Source organism: Amblyomma maculatum, chromosome 6 (assembly GCF_055883805.1).
Source record: "Amblyomma maculatum isolate TAMU_Amacu chromosome 6, ASM5588380v1, whole genome shotgun sequence".
NCBI classification, from domain to species: domain Eukaryota; kingdom Metazoa; phylum Arthropoda; class Arachnida; order Ixodida; family Ixodidae; genus Amblyomma; species Amblyomma maculatum.
In genome coordinates, this window is record NC_139349.1 from 67,829,385 (window position 1) to 67,852,869 (window position 23,485).

The following is a 23,485-nucleotide window of genomic DNA, read 5'->3' on the forward strand; positions in this document are numbered from 1 at the left end:
ATGAGGGGGGGGGGGGGGGGGTCAGTGATAGGAGAGACAAGAAGTGAAAGAAGCAGCGTAGTGAAGGGCTCCGCGGGCTCACTTAGATCCCACGGGGTTATTTAACGTGCACCGGCATCACACAGCGCATGCGTCTCTTTTGCATCTTCACCTCCATCAAAACGCGCCAGTCGCGATCAGCATAGAACCGATACCCTCGGTCTCAGCAGAGCTAGCAAAGTAACGAGTGCACGGCACGGATGACGACGAGACTTGGGGGAGAGGTGGTGAAGGGTGGCAGTTCCTGGCCCTACGGGGCTCGGACGGTAGGTCAACGCTGCTTGCGGCGGGGGCTAGCCAGCCACTGATTTTTATCTGCTGTAGGCCGTCATTGCACCCGCCACCGCTTCGGTGGTGGTGGCATAGCCTCCTTTATACTCTAAAGGAGGCTATGGTGGTGGACGACGGCTGTTGTTGCGGCGCGCGTCTTTCTCTCCATCTTCTTCTTTTCTTTCTTGTATATTTTCTATCCTGTTCGTCCGCACGAGGCAGCGGAGGTGGCTCAGCTACAGAGCCAGTAGCAGGCCCGTGCATTTTCTTTTCTTTCTTCCTACAGCAACAACAACGGAGGACGACGAAAGAGGTTACGAAGAAAATACAGGCGCGGTAACCGCCTCACTCTATTGAATGACAGCTGAACCGAGTGCAGTGAGATAACTATGCGGGAAATGAGAACGGAAAAAAGGGCGACAAGGCCAACTGACACGGCCGCAGCGCTGTCAAGCAGCTTTGATTGTGGTGCCTTGATGGCGTTGATCGTCCCTTACGCCAATTGGCGGGTGCTGCCCACAAGCGTGGCACGTCACTGCTAACAGCCCTCGTCTGCAGAGCGCGCAGCCCACAGGAGCTCGGCATGGATGAACTCGAGGAAGTCGTGCAACGCCGCGAAACGACGCAGCAGTGCGCCTCTGCCCGTGGGCCCGCAGTGCCGGGTGTTCCTTTCTTGCGGCCGGAGGCAATGGAAGTGATCAATTACCCGGCGAGCCCTATTAAAGCTCCCGGACGGGTTCGCTGCAGGAAACTATCAGGACGATTAATCAGGCTCGCCGCTGGCCAGGCGAGAACGCGATCCGAGGCAATTAGGCGCGATATACGTGGCGCCGCTGAGTCTTCGTTTCAGCGCCGACCGTCGGCAAGCAGGATGCACTACGGCGCCATGAATAACAATAACTACACGCGCTACTCGGCGGCCATTCAGGTGATTCGGCTGGTCACACTCTCGACTTGCACGGGCCACACGGGGAAGGGGCAGATCTATGGGTCGCTCTTGGAGGATGCGGTTGGGGGAATTAACCCAGTTAATGTATGTTCTGAATTCTGAACGCACAAAAAATAGAGTTCATCGTGATTTTCCTATGAACAATTTTCGCTTTGCCTCACTAAGGCACCTACGGTTGTCCTGTATGGTTTTGTGAACAAACCGCGACGGACAAATAAAGTTGAAAATGCAGCCGTTAAATGGTTAAATGCATACCTGGATTAAAATCGTCAGATGCTCCGACGTGATGGAACAGAGGAGTGCTCGGCCTTGCGGGCCGCCGGATAATACGCTGTTTTATTTGTCGTAGACCAGGGTCGGCCCAGGACCGCCTCGAAGTTCGTACACAAACTGCCTAACGCCGCTTTTATTCTTTTTTTTTTAATAAGTGCAGGATACACTTGAGGCGTAATAGCAGCGACATAGATCAAAGGGGGCGGGGCAACGAAAAAGTTATCCATTGCCCATTTACTTTTGAAGTGCCCGCTATAGTTTCGTTTTTCTCGCTCGAAGAAAAACACTATCAAAATTCTTTTGATCTGCTTGAGGTGCATCTCACGACAGATGGGATGGGCTGGTGGAACTTTATTAAGATGTTGACTAGTATTCCGCATAGTGTGCATGGTAGCATACGACTGTATGTTTATGAGTATGTCTGAGATAATAGAGGTCTAAATTAAGGGAGCAGTGATTGAGCATCAGAGCAAGCATACGCGAAATAAGATCCGCAAGCGAAGCCGCCGACGGGAGTCATAATCGCTGTCGCTTCATATCCTTTAAGGAGGAGCTTACGCGTTCCCCTAATTTTTGCCCCGCCGGGGTGGCGCAGTGGTTACGGCGCTCGACTACTGTTCCCAAGGATGCGGGATCGAATCCCGGCTTCGGCGGCAGCTTTTCAAATGAAGGCGAAAAGCAAGGTGCCCGTGTGCTGTGCGATGTCAGTGCACGTTAAAGAACCCCAGGTGGTCGAAATTTCCGGAGTCCTCCACTACGGCGTCTCTCATAGCCTGAGTAGCTTTGGGACGTTAAACCCCACAAAACAAACCAACCTAATTTTTCGCCTTGGCATCTACTGTTTCCACGAGTCATGTGAATGCTTTAAACAGTCGGACGGCCCCCAGATTTGACGTCGTCATCGCAGATTCGTCCGCGACCCCATCCGTCGTATATGAGATTCCAGATGCACGGTTTCGTGAATCCAGAGAATCCAGAGGTACATTACAGAGTCACTGAGCAGGCCAAGTTTGCCAAAACCCCGCATGCAGGTCACACTCACAGTATGGCACCACCTCACCCACCACCCCTCGGTTGCCCTTGGATACAGCGCGGGAGGCAGGTGCGCACCCATCTCACCGGCGTGCACTCTCACGCGACGGTCAATGGCGCATTAGCATATCGCGCTGCGCCAGACGAAGGAAGACGGCCCATGCAGCCTCTGGCGTTTCCGGCCTCATTAGGCTTTCCCCGTTCTGCGTATTTCCATCTGGGTTCCTCATCCTCCCTCGCCACAGACATGCACGGCAGCTGCAAATACGGAGAGAACACGTAACTAGAGCTTGGGTGTCATCCCTTATAACGCATTGATTCTGTGCTTAGAAAGACGAGCGAGCCGCGACTGTGAATGACGCTTCTTGGAAGCCGCTGCTTCCGCTCAAATCTTGCTTTATCTCCTCGCGGTGAGACCCGGGGAAACGATAAGGCGCTTTGCCGCCGATAGGGAAGAAAAAAGTTGCTTATAGACGGTGCGAACAAAACAGTTGCACGCCAGTAGACCTCCGCGTGTGCATCTATATCGCTCTGCCCTTAGAAACGAAAGTAAACATCTCCCTATTTTAATATCAACTGACAATGAAGACGCACACAAACTCACAGAGTCGATACAATCCCCCACTGTGGGTATGTGCCATTACAACGAGGGAGAAGAAGAAGAAGAAGAAGATGCCAGAAAGTCCTCCGATCAGCCTGCATCAGCTCTCCAATATAAACGCAAACGCTATGCAGCATGTTGGCCGCAGCGAAGCAGGATGCTGCAAGTTACACACGTCAAAACTTAAGTGACAGATCCGCGGCTTTGCGCCCTAACTAAGCAAGCGAGTACTATACTTTATCTAATCGGACTCAACCTACAGCAGCAGACACACATGCGCATAACACCGAGAAGTATATCTTCCCTCATCCGCTGTGTTTTTTTACTCTCTGTGTAGCCGCTGATTGCGCCTCGTAGAGTACCCAGAATGCGTGAGAATAGGTACCTATACAATTTTGTGCGCTAATTTATCTATTGCGCGCCTTTTTTTTTATCAGTTATACTTAATATTTAACGACAATACCATAATACTGAATAGATTTCACCTAATTCTGCGGCTCCGCAAAAAGGATAAGATGACGCATCAAACTTTTACACAGAAAACGCCTACAATGCGAAGAGGCTGAGCATCGAGTACACGGTTCGAAAGCAGCTGTGACACAGATACACAGCTGGCCAAAAAGGACGTGTATATGCGCACCCAGGCTTGCTGAATACGCGAACGTAAAAGTAATAATAAACAAAGGTGAGAGAAAAACAACCTCCGCTATAAGCTGGCGCCATAGCAGCTACCGATCCCCTCGAAAGAAAAAAAATAACAAAATAAAACTGCCGCATTAAAAACGCTCCATACCCGAAGAAAGCGCGACTTCGCCGCGCCGTATTTTCGCCGCCGGATTCGTGAGGCGTTCGCGAGATCCCGCGGCGGAAGCGAGCGCAATGATATGCGGCGGGCCGGATCTTTGCTCACGCAGTGGGAGCATGTTCATTCAGTAGCGGAAAAAGCAAGATACGCGACACCAGCGATGCTCAGCAGTTCTCGCGGTGAAAATGGCCGCGTTTTTTGCGCTGGAGCTAGTCAAAAGCGTGTATCTTCATTATGTACCGCGTTAAAAATTTCAAAGTACTCAAAAGGCAGAATTTTCAGTGTTCATTAAGCATCAAGAGAACTGCCAAGAGCAAAAAAGGAAAAATTGCAAAGCGAGAGACGGAAGGGGTGTGTGTGTGTGTGTGTGTGTGGAGGGGGGGGGGGGGGTACGTAATGAGGTTTTGTTGCCTATACACATTCTCTTTCTTGCTGTCACTCAGCGGCTTCAGCCACCGTTTGGTCCGAGCGAAAGCAATTACATACAAGATCAGTAATTTAGCTCAACGTGAAAGGGTGCCTCGATGGCCAGCACCTTAGCACTGCATGGCTCAGAAGTGACATCTACAGGCTGTCTCCCGCAGCTTGAGCCAAAATTTCACTTGGGACGCGAATTGAACAAAATGCATGATGCTCGCACTAACAACTAGGGCTATTTTTTTTCTTCAACTAACTGATCAAGCATGCTCAATTACTCAAAATATTGACCGCAGACCCCGACTGTAACGTTGAGGCCTGTCAAGATGTGGAGCACATTAGAAAATCAATAATTGTTCCCCGAATAGTTGTTCTCACCTAGTCCTTTTCCAGAGTTGCGAAAAAAAAAAAAGAAAAAAAAAAAAAAAAGCCCTCGGAATAAGAAATCAAGCCACGTGACGGGGCGCTTGTGGACTGTTATTAGGCTCCTCTCTAGCAAGCGATGAACAAGGTCGGAGCGTGACTGTGGCCACGGTGAAACGACAGGTCGTTATGGCGGTTGTAGTTAGGTCCCTCGCTTTCGTCGCATGAGGGCGCCAATGAGTGCTCCAACATAGGCTCCTACCTAAAGCCGCTTGATAGTTTCCTTATCTTACAAGCAGAATCATTCATTTTTTCAAACTTCAGCCGACTTTATTCACACGCTTCAGAGCAGCAGAATAATAGAGCGTAAGTGGCTAATCACGTCACATTTTATTTTATATTTTGCGGGCATCCTCGGAAACGCGTAAATAATAAAAAAAAATGACTGGGATAAATCACGCAGGAAACAATTTAATCAGCAGTTTGCGAAGGCGTCCTAGCAGCTACTTTGTTTATCACAATTGGGGTCTGCAGCCAATACTTAAAGACTCCATTAGTTAAACTACTATAATTATACATTTAGATAAGAAGAAAATAAAAACTAGCCTGAGTTACTCAAGCCTAGTGCGCCAACATCATGCATCCGGTCAAATTCCCGTTGTTGTTTTTTTTTTTTTTTTAAATTTCAAAATCTTGGCTCGTATGTAGTAAAGCGGATAACTCTTTTTGGCTGCGCCGTTAAAGAAATGACAGCGAGGAAGCGGCTGTCAATGTAGAATGTGTTTATATCACAAGCCAGCCGTATGCGTATCTGCTCCGCACCCTAGCACAAAACAAAATTCCGCGAGTACAACGCACGTTTCCTGTTTACTCCACCCACTGCTATTTCCCCCGTAGCGCCTAAATCTAGAGAAGACTATATGCCTGACTGAACTGCAAATGGCACAGTGGAGTTATACAAAGACGAAGAGGCGGGGATGCCATAATTTATCGCGCCACACGCGTACAGTCGTTCTGCCGCAAGGGGGACGAAAGACGGCCAAGGCACTCGGACGCCCAATTTGGCAAATACTGCGGGCGGCACTGCAAGGGATCCGAAATATCGCCTATGCCAAGTCGACAACACACAGAAAGCAGGTTGCCGTACGCATAAATCGGGAAGCTCTTCCATTCTTCTCGGCACTCGAGCAAGCGCGGAAGAAAACGCGATTACCGCAGTCCGGTGTCCAAACGCACGCGCTTTTCGTTCACGGCTGTGTACGCGGCGAAAATAGCTTCACGTTCGTGCGCGCGCCGTTCGTGAGCACTGCATGGAGGAAAAGTAATCGCGTTTCCTCTCTTGAATATCATTACCGTTGCCGCGTCACCGTTTCCTTCGTAGCGTTCTCCGCCACTCCGCCTCCGCCGACCAGCATGGCCGCATTCAAGGAGCATAGACAATGACACCAGCCAAAGCACACCTTATCACCCCCCCCCCCCCCCTTCCCCTCTCCCATATCAACATCTTGACGTGGAATCTCTGGCGTGACGTGTAAGCCTCTCCTTAGACACGTAGCACGTCGCGAGTCGCAACACTATATACTCACCGACACGCACTTTGCACGACTTCGCCACACGAACGTGGGGGACCTACAGTCTGTGTCAAAAGTGTACAGGACAAAGGGTTCGCTTCCTGAGCTCGTTGCTCACCTCCAGTGTTCGCAATCTCACACACGTGACGAAATCAAGTCCTCAACCTTCTCGAACTTAGCCATTCCAAGAACGCTTGCGGGAGTCCCATTACAAGGCTTAGAATGCCCAGCATATTTTTGACGAAGACTGTACACTTTCGAAAAGAATGCCGCGTAAATGCGCCGCAGTCGGAGGGACACGTCTCGAGAAGTGTCACAAGTAAAGGCTGAACCACATGGCAGCGTTTCTTCGGCGCCGCGTCGGCGTCGCGGATATCGGCGTCGCCGGAGGTGCAATTCTGGCCCTTGAAGCGAGACGACGCTGAAAGACGCAGGTATCTGGAGGGGCCAGATCTCAGCGTCGACGCCGAACATTATTCGCAGGTGGGGACCAACGACAAGCCACGCATGGGCAGCTGCGGCACCAACCGCCACAGGCTCAACTCGTTTCCGCGGAAGCAACAGCTCCTCTTTTTGTCCGCGTGCATGCCTGCGCCTTTTGATGCCCTTGCCTCCCCCACCCTCCCCAGTAAGTTCCCGCCGTCGCTGAATAGGACGATTTTAGCTATGGACGGAGGACAGTTGTTCGAACGTCCAGGAGTCTCCCACGCCTTGCCTTGCAGACACCAGTTCGTACGCCGTCATGTGTTTGGTCGCCCTTTCCGGCGCGCGCCGAGCGACGACGCTCATAGACGAGACGCTGACGAGACGCCGAAGAAGCGCTGCCATGTGGTCGGGCCTTAAACGCGACCCTCCTGTCTCAACACGGACGAGGAAGTTTGGAAGGCGAGAATCAAAAGAGTCGCCAGGCGACCATCATCACAGCTGCTGCGGATTTCGACGCCAGCAGCTGGGGCAGTGGTGAGCACAGAGGTCTTTTTCGTCTTCTTTGTTTTTTATGTCTATATTGAAAACATAACCACTGCGCCACCCCGGCGGGGTGGCGCAGTGGTTATGGCGCTCGACTACTGTTCCCAAGGACGCGGGATCGAATCCCGGCCTCGGCGGCAACTTTTCGATGGAGGCGAAAAGCAAGGCGCCCGTGTGCTGTGCGATGTCAGTGCACGTTAAAGAACCCCAGGTGGTCGAAATTTCCGGAGTCCTCCACTACGGCGTCTCTCATAGCCTGAGTTGCTTTGGGACGTTAAACCCTATAAACCAACCATTGAAAACATCACAGGAAGGCGCTGCCACGCGTCGACTGTGCCGAAACATGGCCGCCGCCAATGCCTTTAAGGGAGGTACGTACAATAGGAAGGTAGGCACTATAGAACAGATACCCTTACCGCACGCGGCGGGAAATAAAAGTCTTTCAGTATTCCAGAAGTTCACCTCAGCCCAGCCCCCCCCCCCCCCCCCCCCCCCATTTCTCCTCTGCCACTGCGAAGTACCGGAGAATACCGGAGTATCATGAGGGCCGCGTACAAAGGCCCTAACTGGCGAAATGAACGGGCACCTGGTGCTGCTATTAAAATGCGCTATAGTGCGGCTTAATACCCGCTGGCCTACCCAACATATGTCGCAATGAAAGAACAGCGGCACGAGGCAGAACGCTGGCTACTCGCCGCACCGATAGGTGTCGCGCGAAGCGCGCAGTCTCGAAAAAAAGAAAAGAAATGAGCCTAACATGAGGAGGGCAGCGTTGCAGAGATGCTCGACACGGCGTCATTAGGACAGAGAAGCAGCAGTCCTCCGACGTTGGCCAACACGGCGGGAGGCCCTCCTTAATTGCTAGGGACACGACAGCCCGCAGCGGTGGCCTCAACGGTGGGACTCGACCGCGCCGCGACTCGGCAGCGGTTGCTCCCTTGGGTGCTGCTGCTCGCTAGGCGCTTCACAATCACGCCGACGGTCTGTGCTTATTCGACGGCCCCGAGGGGTCACCGAATCGCGGCCCCGCAATGACCGAGAGAAAACCGCACCGCGCTTCTGGCCCGGCTTCGTACCGGGTTCACTCATGGAAGCGGCGGGTGAAGTGCGGGAAAGTCTGCTTTCTAGCTAAGGCAGCGACGCGAAGGCTTGCCTAATTTTTTCCCTCTATGTATAACGCCGTGGTCGAGCTCAATAGCTGCTAGTGTGTTCGAACGGACAATAGGAGCTATTGGAGATACCTCTCCTCAGAGTGTTCCTGCATAATGTCGGTATTTTATCCATAAAATTCGCTCGATAAGGAGACATCCCCTAACGATTAATCCTATTTTTTTCCCAATTATGACTCTCGACAGTACTGCCGTCAGCCGAAAGCACATAGGACCGAGCTTTCAAAGGGCATGATGACGAAACACGAAACTCTTGCCCAGTGTTCTTTAACCGACTGCAAAAAATTTCAGTGACGCGTACGCAAAGAAAAGCGGTGTAGTGCAGATTCCCAGTTTTCTTTGCGAGCCACACACCGCTCGGCGAAGACACGGTTGCCAAAGCGACTACGGTCGAAGCAATAAACTTTTTTTTTTTTTTTTGCCAGAGCCGGCATCCGCATGCTATTCAATATAAAGCCGCCACGCATTCGTAGGAGCTTCAATCCAATGCACTCTTTACTATTTAACCTCAAGACAGTCCTTGTATCCTAATGGACGAAAGCAGAGCGCACAGCCGACGCACGGGCTAGCCACTTCTCGCAGATAAACAAGGACGGCCCGAGACACACGATCCTTTATTTATGCCAGCAGAGGCGGCAAAGCGAAGAGCGCCACGGCCAACCAGGGCGTAAAGGAGAAGAAACAAAAATAGAGCGCGATGCCTAAAGAGGGTAGAGAAGGCAAGCGGGCAAACAGCGTCCAGACTGCCACCCTCGTTTCAAACTCGGCGTTCTTGAAAAACAGTATCGCATTAACAAGACAGGGCCGACAGCCCTTTCTAAAGACCGCCGCGTGCCCCGTTCTATGGCTGCTGCTAGCGGGCAGTGAAAACGAAAACAAGAGACAACGTGCGTCCCATACTATCGCACGCGCCCGCGTGCGTTTCCTTCAAGAGAACCGCGCGCCGTGCCCCCGCGAGCCAAGGCCGGTCGGCGGGCAAGGAAGCACGTGCTCCTTCCTCCGCTACAGTGGCCTCCGCCAAGCCAGCCCCCCCCCCCCCCCCCCCCCCCTTTAGCAGCATCAGCAGGTGTAAGTTCCGAGGATGTACCGTGGAAGTATATCACGCCCGCTCCCACGTGATCGTCTGTGCCTAGAAGGCATGGTTTTTATTCATCCACGCCTAGAGGCCATGCAGCATCGAGCACGCGACTGCTGCCCGATGCAGCATGTGGTGTACTCGGGGAGAGGCAAAACAGAAAAGGATTACTCTGTCGAAATTCAGCGATTATCAGTGGCGTCCATATCGAAAAGGAATCTTGATCCTCACTGGGAAAGTGAAAGGCGGCGTAGGTCGCATGGTCATTGGAATCCACCTTGCGAAATACTTCGGCGATGAAGGCAAGTGTGTTTTATACTTTTTTTTTTCTTTCAAAGAGGGTGGAGGCGGGCCCATAAAAGCATGAGGTCTCAAGGATACCATGGTAATTTAAGCAAACAGGCCCGCTTCAGTTCGTCTGGCCCTACAGTGGTAAGGCGAGAAATATTTAGTAATACCACGAACCCCCCCTTTCCTTCTTTCTCGATCAAGAAAGACAAAAAATTCACTGCGCAGATGCACGCTTATCTAAATTTACAACCCGATCCGCCTGATTTCGCATGAGAGACCACAGCGCTCAGCTCAAGCTCCTTCTCCTTGGCGTGTCAAGCTGTCACCTATGATGCTTCGCCTGACAAGAATGTGGAGTTAAAACGCACGCGCACACGCTCACACACACAAACAAACAAACGCAGAGAGCAGAAGGGCGAAAGCCGGGAATCTCGCTAACTGACTGAAAGGAAGAGTGGAGCATAGAGGAAGAAAGGGGGCCACCAAACGTGCCGAACGGTTAAATGTGAACCGCGCGCCAAGAATAACGGGACCGACTCCCTCGGGACTGGCGTCTGTGGCGTGCCACAACGCGGGGCTTAGAGGAATGCCCAAACAAACCCAGGAATGCGCCGATGATGACCGGGCCAGCACCGGCTGCGCTGTGCCGATTGCCGGACACAGCCGCACTGGTGGCCGTCGAAGTATGCGCGCGGGACGGAGATGCCTTACGAGGCCTCAGTGTGGTAGAATTAGCGGAATTCCAAGCAACCACCATTGCATGATACCCCTCACCGCGACGGAGAAGTGGCATTCGTTAGCATGGGGGTTGCCTACAAAGCCTCAAGAAGACCGCAAAAGAACGGCTAGGCCTTGTGCACATTTCGAATATCCATATGCTACGTCTCAAACGCTACTTGCAGTACTGCGAAAGAAAGGGCCGGCACGGATGATATATGCACTATAATAGGCAATTGTGCTCCTACGCGCCTCTCGTCCTGCGAATAGTATGGGGCGGCCGGGGACAGTTATTTATCGCTGTGCGCAGGTGTAAGAGATGTATAAGAGCCCCAATCACTCATTATAGTGTGCATGGTCATGACTAGGGCATAACATTGCATGTTTTTGTCTTGGCAATGAATTATGTTAGACCACGCCACCGGCCCCGCTGGGAGTGGGAGTCTCGCTTCGTATCGAGAAATATTAAAAAATCCTTTGCTACTATACTATAAAACTTGTCCAGCCTGTGGTGCACTCGACAACGTGAGGTATACAAGAGGGACTGGAACGACCTGTCAGCGTGAAAATCCCCAATACACCTGGGCGCAGAACCGGAGTAAGGCTCGCGTCGCAACCAATTGCATGCGCCAGAGCCGAACAACAAGCGGAAAGCGGTTTCCCGGCGTGTCTCGGGTGCTCGCTTTCGCATGTAAAAAAAGACTCGGGAGAACACGGCGAAAGGAAAGGCAACAGAGGCGCGGCCGCGCCCTTTCGACACGCGCCAGCGACCACCAGTCCGAGGCGCCCGTATCAAAGCGCACATGCACAGAGGTGAACCCACGCATCCAGCAAGCAAGCCGCACGACAACGCGAGCGGACCCAATCCTGGACACTGCGCGATAAAGAGCGCAGCGTTCGGACAGTGCACGGTGCTTGGGGCGATGATGGCGGCGGCCGGCAGTAAAAGGGCGAGCGCGCATCGAACTAGTTTACACGCGAAAAGCAGCAGCGTTAAGCGACGCCCACACCCGACCAAAGGCACGGCAGGGTAATCGCCCACGGTTTGTGCCAAACGCACGCTACGCGACGCAAGACTACGTACGCTTCGCGGACACACGACGTAAAAAAGGCGACAAGCCCACGAGAAGCAAAGCTAAATCGGGTATAACGATAGAGTTCAATAAATCATTTGAGACACGGCGTGGCTGCGGCTGGTTCAGGGCACGGGTGAATTTAGCAGGCGCGCTGGATGGCATGCACTCGGGGGATACTTTGAGTGGCTTGCTTCTGCGCAAAGTTAACAAGAGTGGCGCAATTAAGTCACGCGATAAAGGAGTGAAGCGAAGCGAAACCAGCAACGACGGCTACCAGTTGATATAAGCAACCCGTAAGGGGGTCTCCCATACAGGTCAACATTTTCCTCTTAGCGTATAGCCACGTTTCTCAGACCAATCGGCAAACGCCTTCGAGTAGAACTTTTTGCCGCGTTAGCCACTGCACGCCGAGAAGCTGTGTTCCTTCGATAAAAAATACACTTGCCAGTACTTTCTTGGCTTCGTTTGCGTTGACGCTGCTATCAGAAAATGCCTTCCTAGGTTTTCTTCCTGTCACAGTAGCTTCCTTTCTCACTAGTGCGAGAAGCGTAATATATGTTTTTTGGTGTTATTAGAAAGCCACATCGGCGACACGCTGAAAACAGCGTAGGCCCCGGGAGGAGGAAGAGGAATGACAGGGAGGTTAACCAGAAGAATAAGGCTCGTCACACAGAACGATGCAACTGCTTCATCAGGTTGGCCTCCGTTCTAGTGATGCGAAACAATCGCAAACTGACTACAAATAGTCTAGCAAGCTTTCTTTGCTGTTCTCCGCATACCAATAGCGCATAAAGACTAACGATAGCATTATTATAGAGTCCCGCTTTGGTGGCGCACTGATTATGACGTTCGACTGCTGTGCCCAAGGATGCTGGATCGAATACCGGCCGTGGCGGCCACGTTTCCACGGAGGCGAAAAGTGCACGTTAAAGAACCTTTACCTCAAGTAGTCGAAACTTAGAGCCCTCCACTACGCCGTCTCTCATAGCCTGGATCGCTTGGGACGTTAAATCCCATAAACCAAACTAAACCAAGCCATTACGATATCTCGTTTGCTTACGTCACATAGAGTGTCGTTGGGTTACGCACGCAGAAAAAAAGCCAAGAGTCACTGAGCTCCGAGGTACCAAATGAAGCGCTGAGCTCTAACCAAGCTGCCAGTCTTGTCTGAACGAAAAGCCATGGTCGTGGAAAGAGACTGTGGGACAGCTCATCATGTGAAAAATTCGAGTCCACTACATTTTCTCGTTCCCCCTCAATCCCTGGTGCGCCGGTGTCCACTGGGCCGAGGATTAGCTACATTCCGGGATCCCAGTGATGTCTTATGCGCAACCCCGTACCCCTTGCGCGATGTGGAGCCCCTACAGTTCGATGATGACCTTAATACTTACCAAGATATCCCAAATCATCACAAATTAGGCAGATCGATATTTCCAAAAACGTGTAAGCAACTCACTAAAAGCGAGGAGGTTACGTGGCGTAAGCTACAAATTGGAGCATTCCCGAACCCCCCGCTTTCAAGTGGCACCCGGAAATTTTTAGCCCCATGTGCAAACGTTGCGATGGCATAGCGGACATGATCCACATGATATGGAAGTGCCCTAGATTTGGAGAACCTGTACGAACAGATGAGTCCTGGGAGGCACTACTTCTCCAACAGGACGAAAAAGGGCAACGTGAAGTCATCCGTCTCGCCTTGGCCGCTGCTAAGATCCAAGGGATACAGGCCGACGGCTGAGAGGGAGGGAGGACATGGCTGGGACAGAGCTGCGCCTCGCGGATCCTCGCCAACCTTTTCACGGGTGCCAATAAATGTTATTTCGCTCTTTCTCAAGGACACCTTGGCGACTAAAGTGATGAAAGGCGAAAAACTGAGAGCTGCATTCTGCTACACGACTGTTGCGCATGTAGCGATGAATGCTGCTACGAGTAAAGCAAGCGACTACTCTTTCACATTCTGCAAGTGCATTTATTGAGTGAATTCTGCTAGGCAGCGACTAGATCGCGCTCCTTTATCTTCGCGGTTGTTATAAGTTTACTGCTGTGTGCTTGATTTCACCAGTTGCGCGGCAGTAATTATTAATTATTACGCAGCTGTCACTAATTAACAATTGTTGATTTGCTGGTAATTAGTAATTAATTATACATTGATTCGTAATTAGTTTTTAACCATTAATTAGCAATTGATCATTGATTGACATATGGCCATACAAGGCACGCATTCGCGCCTACTGTGGTGGTGCTCCGTGATTGGTCAAGACCTCCATGGCGTCATCAAGTCTCGACCACTCAGAGCCGCCGCAAAAGCGTGACACTATTGCTGACGACAACGATGAGGCAATAAAAGGCTTAATATATTTTCCACGACGCAATCAGTAAAAATCGTCGCCAAATTTTTCCTATCACCGAAGTGTCAGCCTTCGTTGGGCTGGCGTATACCCTATGCAACGTTAGTGCCTTCACGATGAGCTTTCCGCGTACAAGCTCGCCAGGCGCAACCAGCAGATTTCTAGTGCTTGGTAAGAGGAAGCTAAACTCCCAAGAGCATCGAATTCGGCACGCATAAACTGCGAGGCAATAATTACTTCCGATTTAAGCTCAGAAGCAGACGCGCGAAGCGTTTCGCCTGCAGCCAATGCTCCAGCCAGGAACTCTGGTTTTCTTTTTCTTTTACTATGAGAGAACAAACCACATTCCTTAGTCATGCTCTCTCCGGTAAAAAAAAAAAAGAAAAAAAAAAAAACGGCTTCGACAAAATACTGCGTCTTGAACAAGCCAAAACAAGGAAGGGAAACCGAGACTAAATTTCGAACAAGCGATGACGCCAGGACTGACTGTCCAATGACGTCACAGATAACGCCCTGAAAACCTATACTGCAAGCTTTGTTGGGATAAACAGACGAGTGCAGTGTCCCATCGACAGCTTAACTGCTCGAAATGTTTCCCTTTGATGAAAGCAGAGCGAATATCGACGGTCTTGCGTCCACTGACGTCACACACCCGCAAGGTTTCCCGTAGGAACCGATTGACACCACAGTGAGATCCCCCTCCCCTTTTATTTTCTTTGGAACGAAACGCTGTGCTGCTGGCAATTTGGCACGGATGCCTAGAAAACTACGAGGAAGGCACAGTGAAACATTATGTGAAATCAGGAGAAACGATACTGAAAGTATCGAAAATACTACCGATAGTTTTGCGCCATTATCACTTTCCCGCTGAAGAGGCCCTTTCTACCAACAGCGCAGCTAATAAAGACGACGGCATAGGAGAACGCGTGCGCACATTACTCTGCATATTTGCTTTATGTAGGCCTGATATGATGGTAACACAACACATCACATATGTGGCCCTAAAGACCGACCAGCTCATTTCCGCTCTCAGCAGTACAATCGACCGCAGTAGTCTGTTGAAGAAGCGGGTCTCTTCGGCTGAGCTAGAGCGCTAGTATTATAAGACAAGATTAGCTAGTGCTTTAAAAATTCCCTTAGTTTCCTCCGCGCAGCATTTTCGACAGGTGCGATCAACTCTGTACATATATACCGTGCTGCTTGCATCTCCGCGGTTCTGTCCAACCTCACGGCAGTAATGATCGTATGTTCCTGGTGCGTTCTGCAACGACTCTACCAGCGGCATAAGCCAGAAAAAAAGAAGAAAAAAAAAAAAGGCCAGGGACGAGGGGGGGAAAGGCGACAAGAGAGACGAACAGGCGAGAACTTTCGTCTCCGCCATTTCCGTCACCTTTTCCAGGGTGTGCTTGCATAGTATACTCAGGCTACCACCAGCCTAGTATAAGTCGATAACCAATGCGTCCAACTTCGCTTAACCGCGTGAGGTCAGCTAGGTGACAACTTCGCTACATATTTAATTCGGTTAGAGCTATAGCTAGTAATGCGCTCGCTGTTTCGGGCGGCTTATGTATATAGCTCCGTGGGCGTGACGCAACCGGCCAGGTGGGCGACGAACGAGACACATGCGACCTGTGACGCCCTGTAGAAAGCAAGCGAGGTTGTATAAGTATCCCCTCTTCTTTCCCGTCAGACAGAAGCAGAGCGCTCAATGCATCGCGATATGGCTCGGTGCGGCCCTTATCTCCCCCTTTCCTTCCGGTCCGACGCTGCGCGAGACGCCGACGCCAGATGCGCCCTGGCGTGGAGCCTTTTGCAGGTGACAAATGTCTCTCCAGGGCACGCTTTCTTTCCCTTATGACCTATCTTGTTGCCATACGCAGCCCCAGCAGAGCTAGGCCAGGCAGGGCGAACTCGACCTGCCACGCTCCTCCCAAGCTCAGCATCGCAATTAGTGAGTAGCGATTGACAGTTCTCCGTCGAGGAGACACTGACGCTGAAGTATATCGATGGCGCCGTCAGATGCGTCAGCTCCATGATGGATTCGTGGGGGACACCTTAGGGAAATATATAGAATACTATTTCTTTCTTCTCTCACGGCTTAATAGCGTATGCCTGCGGGTATGCATCAAGCGCGCTTGCGGATCAACTGATTCTGCACTGCATTTTTGCGTGCCTATAGCGACTATGAACTACGCTACGTTTGCCTTAACAGTCAACAGAGTATATGCTCTTAAATGTACGCTATGTTTGTGCGAGATAGCGCTGTTCTCGAGAGAAATTTTTGTACCATCGGTGCAGGCAAGTGTACGGTTAGTCCCGTTCGGCTAACGACAGGTGCTACTGACCGCAGACAAAAGAACGCAGTGAAAAGAGAGAGAGAGAGAGAGAGAGAGAGAGAGAGAGAGCGCTCTCTGCTCAGACATGCTCAGCTGCTTAAGTCAGCAGCAAATTTAAATGGGAGATCCGTTAACAGGGCGGGTTAAAACACGCATCGATTCACCCGTGATGAAAAAGACCTCGGCAACGCACGGACAATGGGAACAATAGGCAGCAGCAGCCGCCGCCCAAGAAACGGGAGCAATACGATCCGACATGGAAGCTGACCGACGCCGCCCCCGCTACGTGACGAATCGATGCGCTGTAGACGTTTGTCGCTATGCACACCTACGCATACAGGCGCAACAAAATGAGCGGGTGCATGAAGCAGATCTCCGGTTCTCCTCGACGATGCGGATGGAGCCACAAGAAGCAAAGTAGCGCGGTGAGAATACGCCTCGGCCATGGGCGCTCCTAACGGAAAATCTTGAGCCACTGGAGCTACCGGTAACCGAAAAAAATATGCGGTTCGCCGATCACGCCCTGTTTGCGGCGAATGAACACGGCAGTCGGCGATGACTGCCTTTTCCGACGCTACAAGTGGGACACCCGCGCGCACACCACGAACTCTGGCCAATGCCCGACTACGTCGTCCCAACGCGCCTAGCGAACGCAGTGCACATTAACGGGAGACAAAACATGGCGCACTTACTTTTCGCGCGCTCCTTTCGTGTAGCATACGTGACCACACCATGCACAACTGCGCTGCAGCGCACACGCGCTCAGGCGCGGGACAGTGAGCAATAGAATCTGCTCTCCTGCAGACACGCTCACGCCTCGAAACGTATTTAGACGCGGAAAACTAATTAATGGCAGAGAGTACACACATTCCGAAAGCAAATCCCGTCGCGGAAACGAAAAAAAGAAGAAAAAGCTCGAGCGGAACACGGAGGGACCAGTATACACGTATAAACGCTTAAAGGAAGGTGTCACACACACACGTGCACAACCCCGCGATAAGGGAAACTGTAAAAACAGCAACGACTATAGCGACACGGCTGCCTCTGCCGATTCCGCCGCTGTTTCGGGTGCCACCTTCGTCCTGCTTCCATTTCGAGTCATGATCCATTTCGTGTCCGACACACCGGCGGGCGTCCCTCCAGGAAGAACACACCGCGCGCTAGCAGTCCCCTCCAATCTTCATGCGCGCTGCGGCGTTGTGCGTCGCGACACGACGTCGCCGCGCCCGTCGCGCAGCCTCGGGGTGGACAGGCACACATAACCGTGCGAAACCGCGCCCACGCGCCGAGCGTGACACGGTTCGGGTGCCCCGTTGCTTTCCTAGGGAACGACAAAAACACCGTCTTCTTCAACGGCCTAAAACCGATCGTTGACGACGATGTCGCCGCAGCGGCACTAGTGGTACCTGAGAGGCGACTGTCGCGAAAGAAAATAAAAAGGAGGAGAGGGGGGATGTCGTCGCTGTAATTATATGCCTGGCCTCCCTCCCTCCTCCCGGCAAACAGCGTCCACCACAGTTTGCGACGCTTTTCCAGGATGAGGCGAGCGACCATTTTGGCTGCAGGAAATAGCTAAGGTCTCTCTTGATCTTCACGTGACAAGACGCACAAAATTGCAACGGTCGCAGCTCGCAAAATGCGACTCGGCGCTACCATCCACGTAAATGGCGGTCTTGTCAATAAAGGATGGTACAAAATGCGGCTTTGCGATCACAAACACAGTTAGAGACTCGAAAGTGAAGCCCTCTATACCGAGCCGATTTCTCATGGTGTTGCTTCGGGCGATTACGCAAAAGGCTATGAACGGCCCACTTCATTTGCTATTATTCACTCAATGAGATATCGGGGGCACAGCTCTCGCTATGCCTAAAACGCTTCCCTGAATATAACTGCGCGATGCCCGAGCACTTGGAGACGACGGCACACCTTCTAAACCGGTGCGCCGGACTAACGACCACATTATTCCCTATACCATCAACCAAATGGAAGGCAGGGTTGCGCAGGCTAAGTGCGGCCGCAGCGCCGCAACAGCCGGAGAGACCGAGCCTTTCAAAGACCCATTAGGCGTCCCAACCCGCTCGCGCTCCCTCGGCAAACACAACGCAAGGGCAAGCGTGTCCCACGCGACCCGACGTCGCCCGCGGTTCGGCGCAAACGACGACGCGGCGGAAGCGCACGCGTGACAGGAGCGAGGCAGCGCGCAACGGGCACGGCACAAGGGGAAAAAAAAAAGCTACCCGAAAACGAACAAAGGAGAGCGAACGAGGGAGCCGTCATCGGGGCCAGCAGGGAACAAGGTCAGTGGGGACACAGGCCAGCGCGCACGTCGTCAACGCTGCCGGAGCCAGGCGGCGACAGGGCCCACATGCGAGACCGCACGCGATGGGTGGAATCGCGCTCAAGCGCAATGCCTCTTCGCTCGTGCAAGGATGCGACAGCAGCGTCACGGCGCGCACAGCTTGACATGGACAGCAAAGAAGACGGACCCGCTGGACCATGCAAGAAGACGTAAGACAGCAAGTCCCAGCGGACGCTACGTGTTCGTTGGCAGTGATAACCCCCCAGGGGCTTCCCAGGCAATCTATGATGATGATCGAACGCCCGCGTATCGAGCTGTATGTGAGAGACATGAGGCAAGGTGAATGCACGACATTTCGTTTTCCCTGCCTCTTCATACGTGACGTTTACTCTTCAGAAGTCTCCAAGTTTTCGAGTCACACTGTGGTACTGCAAGGGAGGCACCGAAGTCGTACACCTGACCTCTGCAAAGCGTTATTTTCAGACCTGGAGCTCTATCAGAGTGTGGGAAATGAAGCGAAACACTCGCGCATACATTCGTGGAAACAAAACACGACGCAAAAAAAGGAAGACCTATAGGCAAGCCGGTTCTGCCCGAGCAAGGAAACGTGCATCTTTAAAATTAATGAGCCCAGTGCGGCGAATGCAAATGAAGTCCGCGTCACCTGTTTTCAGAATCGCTTGCCTGATAAGAAGGAGGGCCCCCATCATCCACATTTGATCGGATCCCAAGCAAATTGCTGCGAACGGCACCTGCACTCAGCGCATACTCCTTACTCTGGCTTAGTGATACGGGCCAAGGTGCTGCGACCAGAAACGAACTCCGATACAGGCGCCTCAATTTACACTTCCGGGACTGCACAAATTTCAACGATTCGGAAACAGTGCAGGTGACGACGTTAGCAGAATCATTGTACTTGCAAGCTCGGTTTCGAGGAGGAGATCAGGCAGACAGAGTAGATGTTCGTTTCAGTGTCCGTGTTGTGTCGTGGCTGCCACGCGCGCCAAGCTTTCTCAAAGCAAGACGGGAGAATGGCTCGATTTCGGTACGGTCGCGTGAGTACGCCTCAGCACCGCAAGAAGCGACGTCCAGTCCCGGGCCTCGGCAAGAGCGCAAGAAATCGCTGATAGACTCGGACTGCCGGCCACCTGGAGCAGCTGAATGCACCCAAGGCGAAAAACATCTAAATCATCACTGACAAATAAAGTTTTCTTTCTCTCTTGCACACATTTTTCAATCCTCACTCGGCACTTCCGACCAAGGCGAAAACAGGGTCGGGAAGTAGTATTGCGCAAAAGGCGTTTCCACGCCACGGCACAACCCATTAGCCAGCGAGGCGGCACAGAGGAAACGCGGCACTTCGCAATAACGGTCGCGTTAGTCGCAGGATGTCGCGAGTCGATCCCGCCGGGACGCAAAGTGCGCGGCAAGGGAGCGGTTAAAGGAGAAAGCGGTTACGCGCTCGGCCAAGGCCAGGCAAGCGGCAGCCATCATCGTCGCCAGTGGCGGACGCCGGAGACGGGCAGAGGATGGATCGGGTCCCGGTTCGCGCAGCTAGCGCAGCGGGAATGCGGTGCGCGCGGGCGCCGGAGCACGCCAACGGGACGCGCGTTGACAGCGCGTCCGCCCCAACCGTCAGCCGACGCCGGAAAATGTGCGCGCACCGAAGGGGGAGACACGGCGGCGGACGCACGCCAGTGTCAGGCTGACACGCCGCTTGCGCGCACGCGAGGCAGTGCACGTGAATGCCTTACGCGCGGCGCTGTCGCTACTGCCGGGCTATACGTTGGCTCCCTTTTAGTGAACGACGACGTCTTACGGTCATTCCGCTTGCCTGTCATGCCTCGCGCACGACTTGACTCGCTCTGTTTCTGCGGCGATCCGCCGCCGTGGACGTCACGGTCCGCGTGCCATATCGTATTTGCAGGCACCGTTTGAATGTCCTTATCTAACTTACCTGTCCGTTTTATAAGGACTCTTCGATGACAGCACGGTAGATGAGAGATCGATAGCATAGACGTGTACAGCACGCTGCACACTTAACGCATTCCATCTCGCTCTGTGTTGCAATCTACCTAAAACTCCCAACTTCCTGGTAAAAATCCTCTCATAAGCGTTAGATAAGACCGCTGTCCTCCCGAAACCGTCTCCATTTGCTTATAACAATCGATGCCTCTTGCCCGCCGGGGTGGTGCAGTGGTAAGACGCCCGACAACTGTGCCGGAGCACCCGAGTTCGAACCCGACCTCGGCGGCTGCGTTTCGATGGAGGCGAAACGGAGAGGCGTCCGTGTGTTGTGCGATGTCAGCGCACGTTCAAGATCCACAGGTGGTCGAAATTACTCCGTAGCCCTCCACTACGGCTCCTCTTTCTCTTTCCACTTTAACTTCCACCCTTCCGTTACGGCGCGGTGCAGGTGTCCAGAGACACAGAGACACGTGTGTGACAGATACTGCGCCTTTCCCTTCCTGTGAACCAATTATTATTATTAGTAATCGACGCCTCCTGCATTGGAATGCGGCAATCGAAATTTGCGCATCCGAGTCGGGTAGGTGGCATGGGGTGCCGCAGTGGCTGAGCTCGAGAAGCAGTAAACAGGATACCGTTGTTCCACTAGTTGTTCTTTTTTTTTTTTTTTCTCCTTTCCGTGTGCAACGAGTTAAAACGAAGAAATGCCCTGGATGTGACAATCGCTCACAGGCTCGCAAGCGCCAAAGGTAAGCGCTGATGAAGCCGGTCCTCAGGTAAAAAAAAAGACGAGACTCACCGTGGCATGTTCTTGATGCGGACGCTGGCGGGGGACGAGACGGTGGGATTCTGGGCGCGCAGGTTTTCCATGCCTTCCGTCACCGAGCAGATGCCGCCACCCTGCGGCGAGAAAAAGAAAAAAAAAATCAAGACCATATATTAAACCTTCAATAAAACGCCACATGCATCCTGCAGAACTCCCGAGATATGTTAGGCACGTTAGCGAGGCGATAAATAACGGTCAGAAATTAGTGAAATTTCATACAACCTCAACAATAAAGGGAAAATGCACAAAAGAAAACCAACGCAATGCATAAAAGGCAAACAAATACTGTCTGGGTTTACGTTGGTGCTTGGGGATTGTTTTGTACCGCTGCGCTGCGGGCCGAGTGAATAGAGTGAGGAAGCTAACACTATTTTGATCGCTGAAGACGAGCGCACGTACTCGAAAAGGAAACAACGCGCTTGATAGCGTCGACTTCAGGAAGTCGTTTGTTAATAGGAAACGTGCAGTCCACTTGAGTATTTTATGGCACGGTTTGGAAATTCAATGCACAGCGGATATCCTGCCCCGCGAATGTTTGTCTGCCATTTACGTGATGCGCCGATTTTTATTTTTTTTTCTCTGCCGTATACACTGGCTGAAGCAGCAAAGAAAAGGCAAGCAGCGCAGCGCAGCGCAGGCAGGGCAGAGAAGGTGAAGTAGTACTAAAGCCATTGATTGACGGCGCGGGGGGCGGTGCTATAGAGCGCAGGCGCACGTCTTATGACGCGGAACAGTCAACAGCACAGCGCAGCGCAGGCAGGGCAGAGAAGGTGAAGTAGTACTAAAGCCATTGATTGACGGCGCGGGGGGCGGTGCTATAGAGCGCAGGCGCACGTCTTATGACGCGGAACAGTCAACAGCACCGCGTATTCGCCCCGCCGGGGTGGTGCAGTGGTAAGACGCCCGACTACTGTGCCGGAGTTCCCGGGTTCGAACCCGACCGCGGCGGCTGCGTTTCGATGGAGGCGAAACGAAGAGGCGTCGTGTGCTGTGCGATGTCAGCGCACGTTAAAGATCCCCAGGTGGTCGAAATTACTCCGTAGCCCTCCACTACGGCTCCTCTTTCTCTCTTTCCACTTTCATTCCCACCCTCCTCCCTTCCCCTACGGCGCGGTTCGGGTGTCCACAGAGCAAGTGTGACAGTTACTGCGCCTTTCCCTTCCTGTGAACCAATTTAACTTTAACTTAAGCACCGCGTATTCGAAATTCTAAAACTGAAATGGCTATTATTAATAGTCGGCTACAGATCACTAACTGTGACGCCTATAACAGTTAAAAGGTTAATTATCACAAATAAGTTATTAACGAGCTTGCTAGTTAACATTGTTGCCCTGTTTCCTGATGTCCGCCAACACTGGCACAACTGTGCCGCAGAAGCCGTCTCCATGTCTGAAAAAGCCCATGCATCTCTTGAACCAGTTACGCGCGCTTTATTGAAACACCCGGTGAATTATTCAGCAGAGAATAAAGATACGGGATTAGATGTGCCAAAAAGAATGTGAAAACCTCAAGCGGAAGGTACCAGTGCGAGATTGAAAAGCCACAACGTCGTACAGGCTGTGCGAGTGGGATACATTCCGAGTGGGGTACATTCAGCAAGTGAGGAACGTAGCCATTCACACCACGTGTGAAATATGCTGACCCCGTTTAACAACGAGCGAATGAAAAGTTACCCTCCATACATACTCCACATGGTAGCTGCTTCCATAAAAAAAAAAAAAAAAATCCTACCGCATAATTTCTCGCATTTGTACGTCCCAATTTACCGCAAGGTCACTTCCTGTCGCCCCATTTTCGATAATGCTTCTATTTTATATGGCTCTGCAGACATGCCACGGTTATAGCAATGCCATCAGAAACGCACGGGTCCGAGAATAAGCCCCACGGGGCCGGCGCTGCTCTTTCCGCTTACGAGAAGGGGTTGGAAATTCCACACGGGACGCCGGGTCTAGCGCAGTCAGCGCAGCCTACGCTGGCATGACCGCGGTCGCGTACGAGGAAGCGACGCGAACTCGGGGCAGCCTGCCAGCGAAGGGCTCCGACCTCGGCCAACATCGCTTATCTCGACCCCGCGTGCATGTCACCCCCTCG

General features: G+C 52.3%; 1 protein-coding gene across 3 annotated transcripts in view; it reads right to left on the bottom strand.

The window, feature by feature from the left end:
* CdGAPr (GTPase-activating protein CdGAPr) overlaps positions 1–23,485 on the bottom strand; it is a 236,132-nt gene that overhangs the window by 83,581 nt on the left and 129,066 nt on the right. For all 3 annotated transcript variants that reach the window (XM_084606870.1, XM_084606871.1, XM_084606872.1), the window contains one exon: positions 21,368–21,468. In XM_084606870.1, coding sequence (XP_084462996.1) covers positions 21,368–21,468 — 101 coding nt within the window. The remainder of the gene's footprint in view (positions 1–21,367; positions 21,469–23,485) is intronic.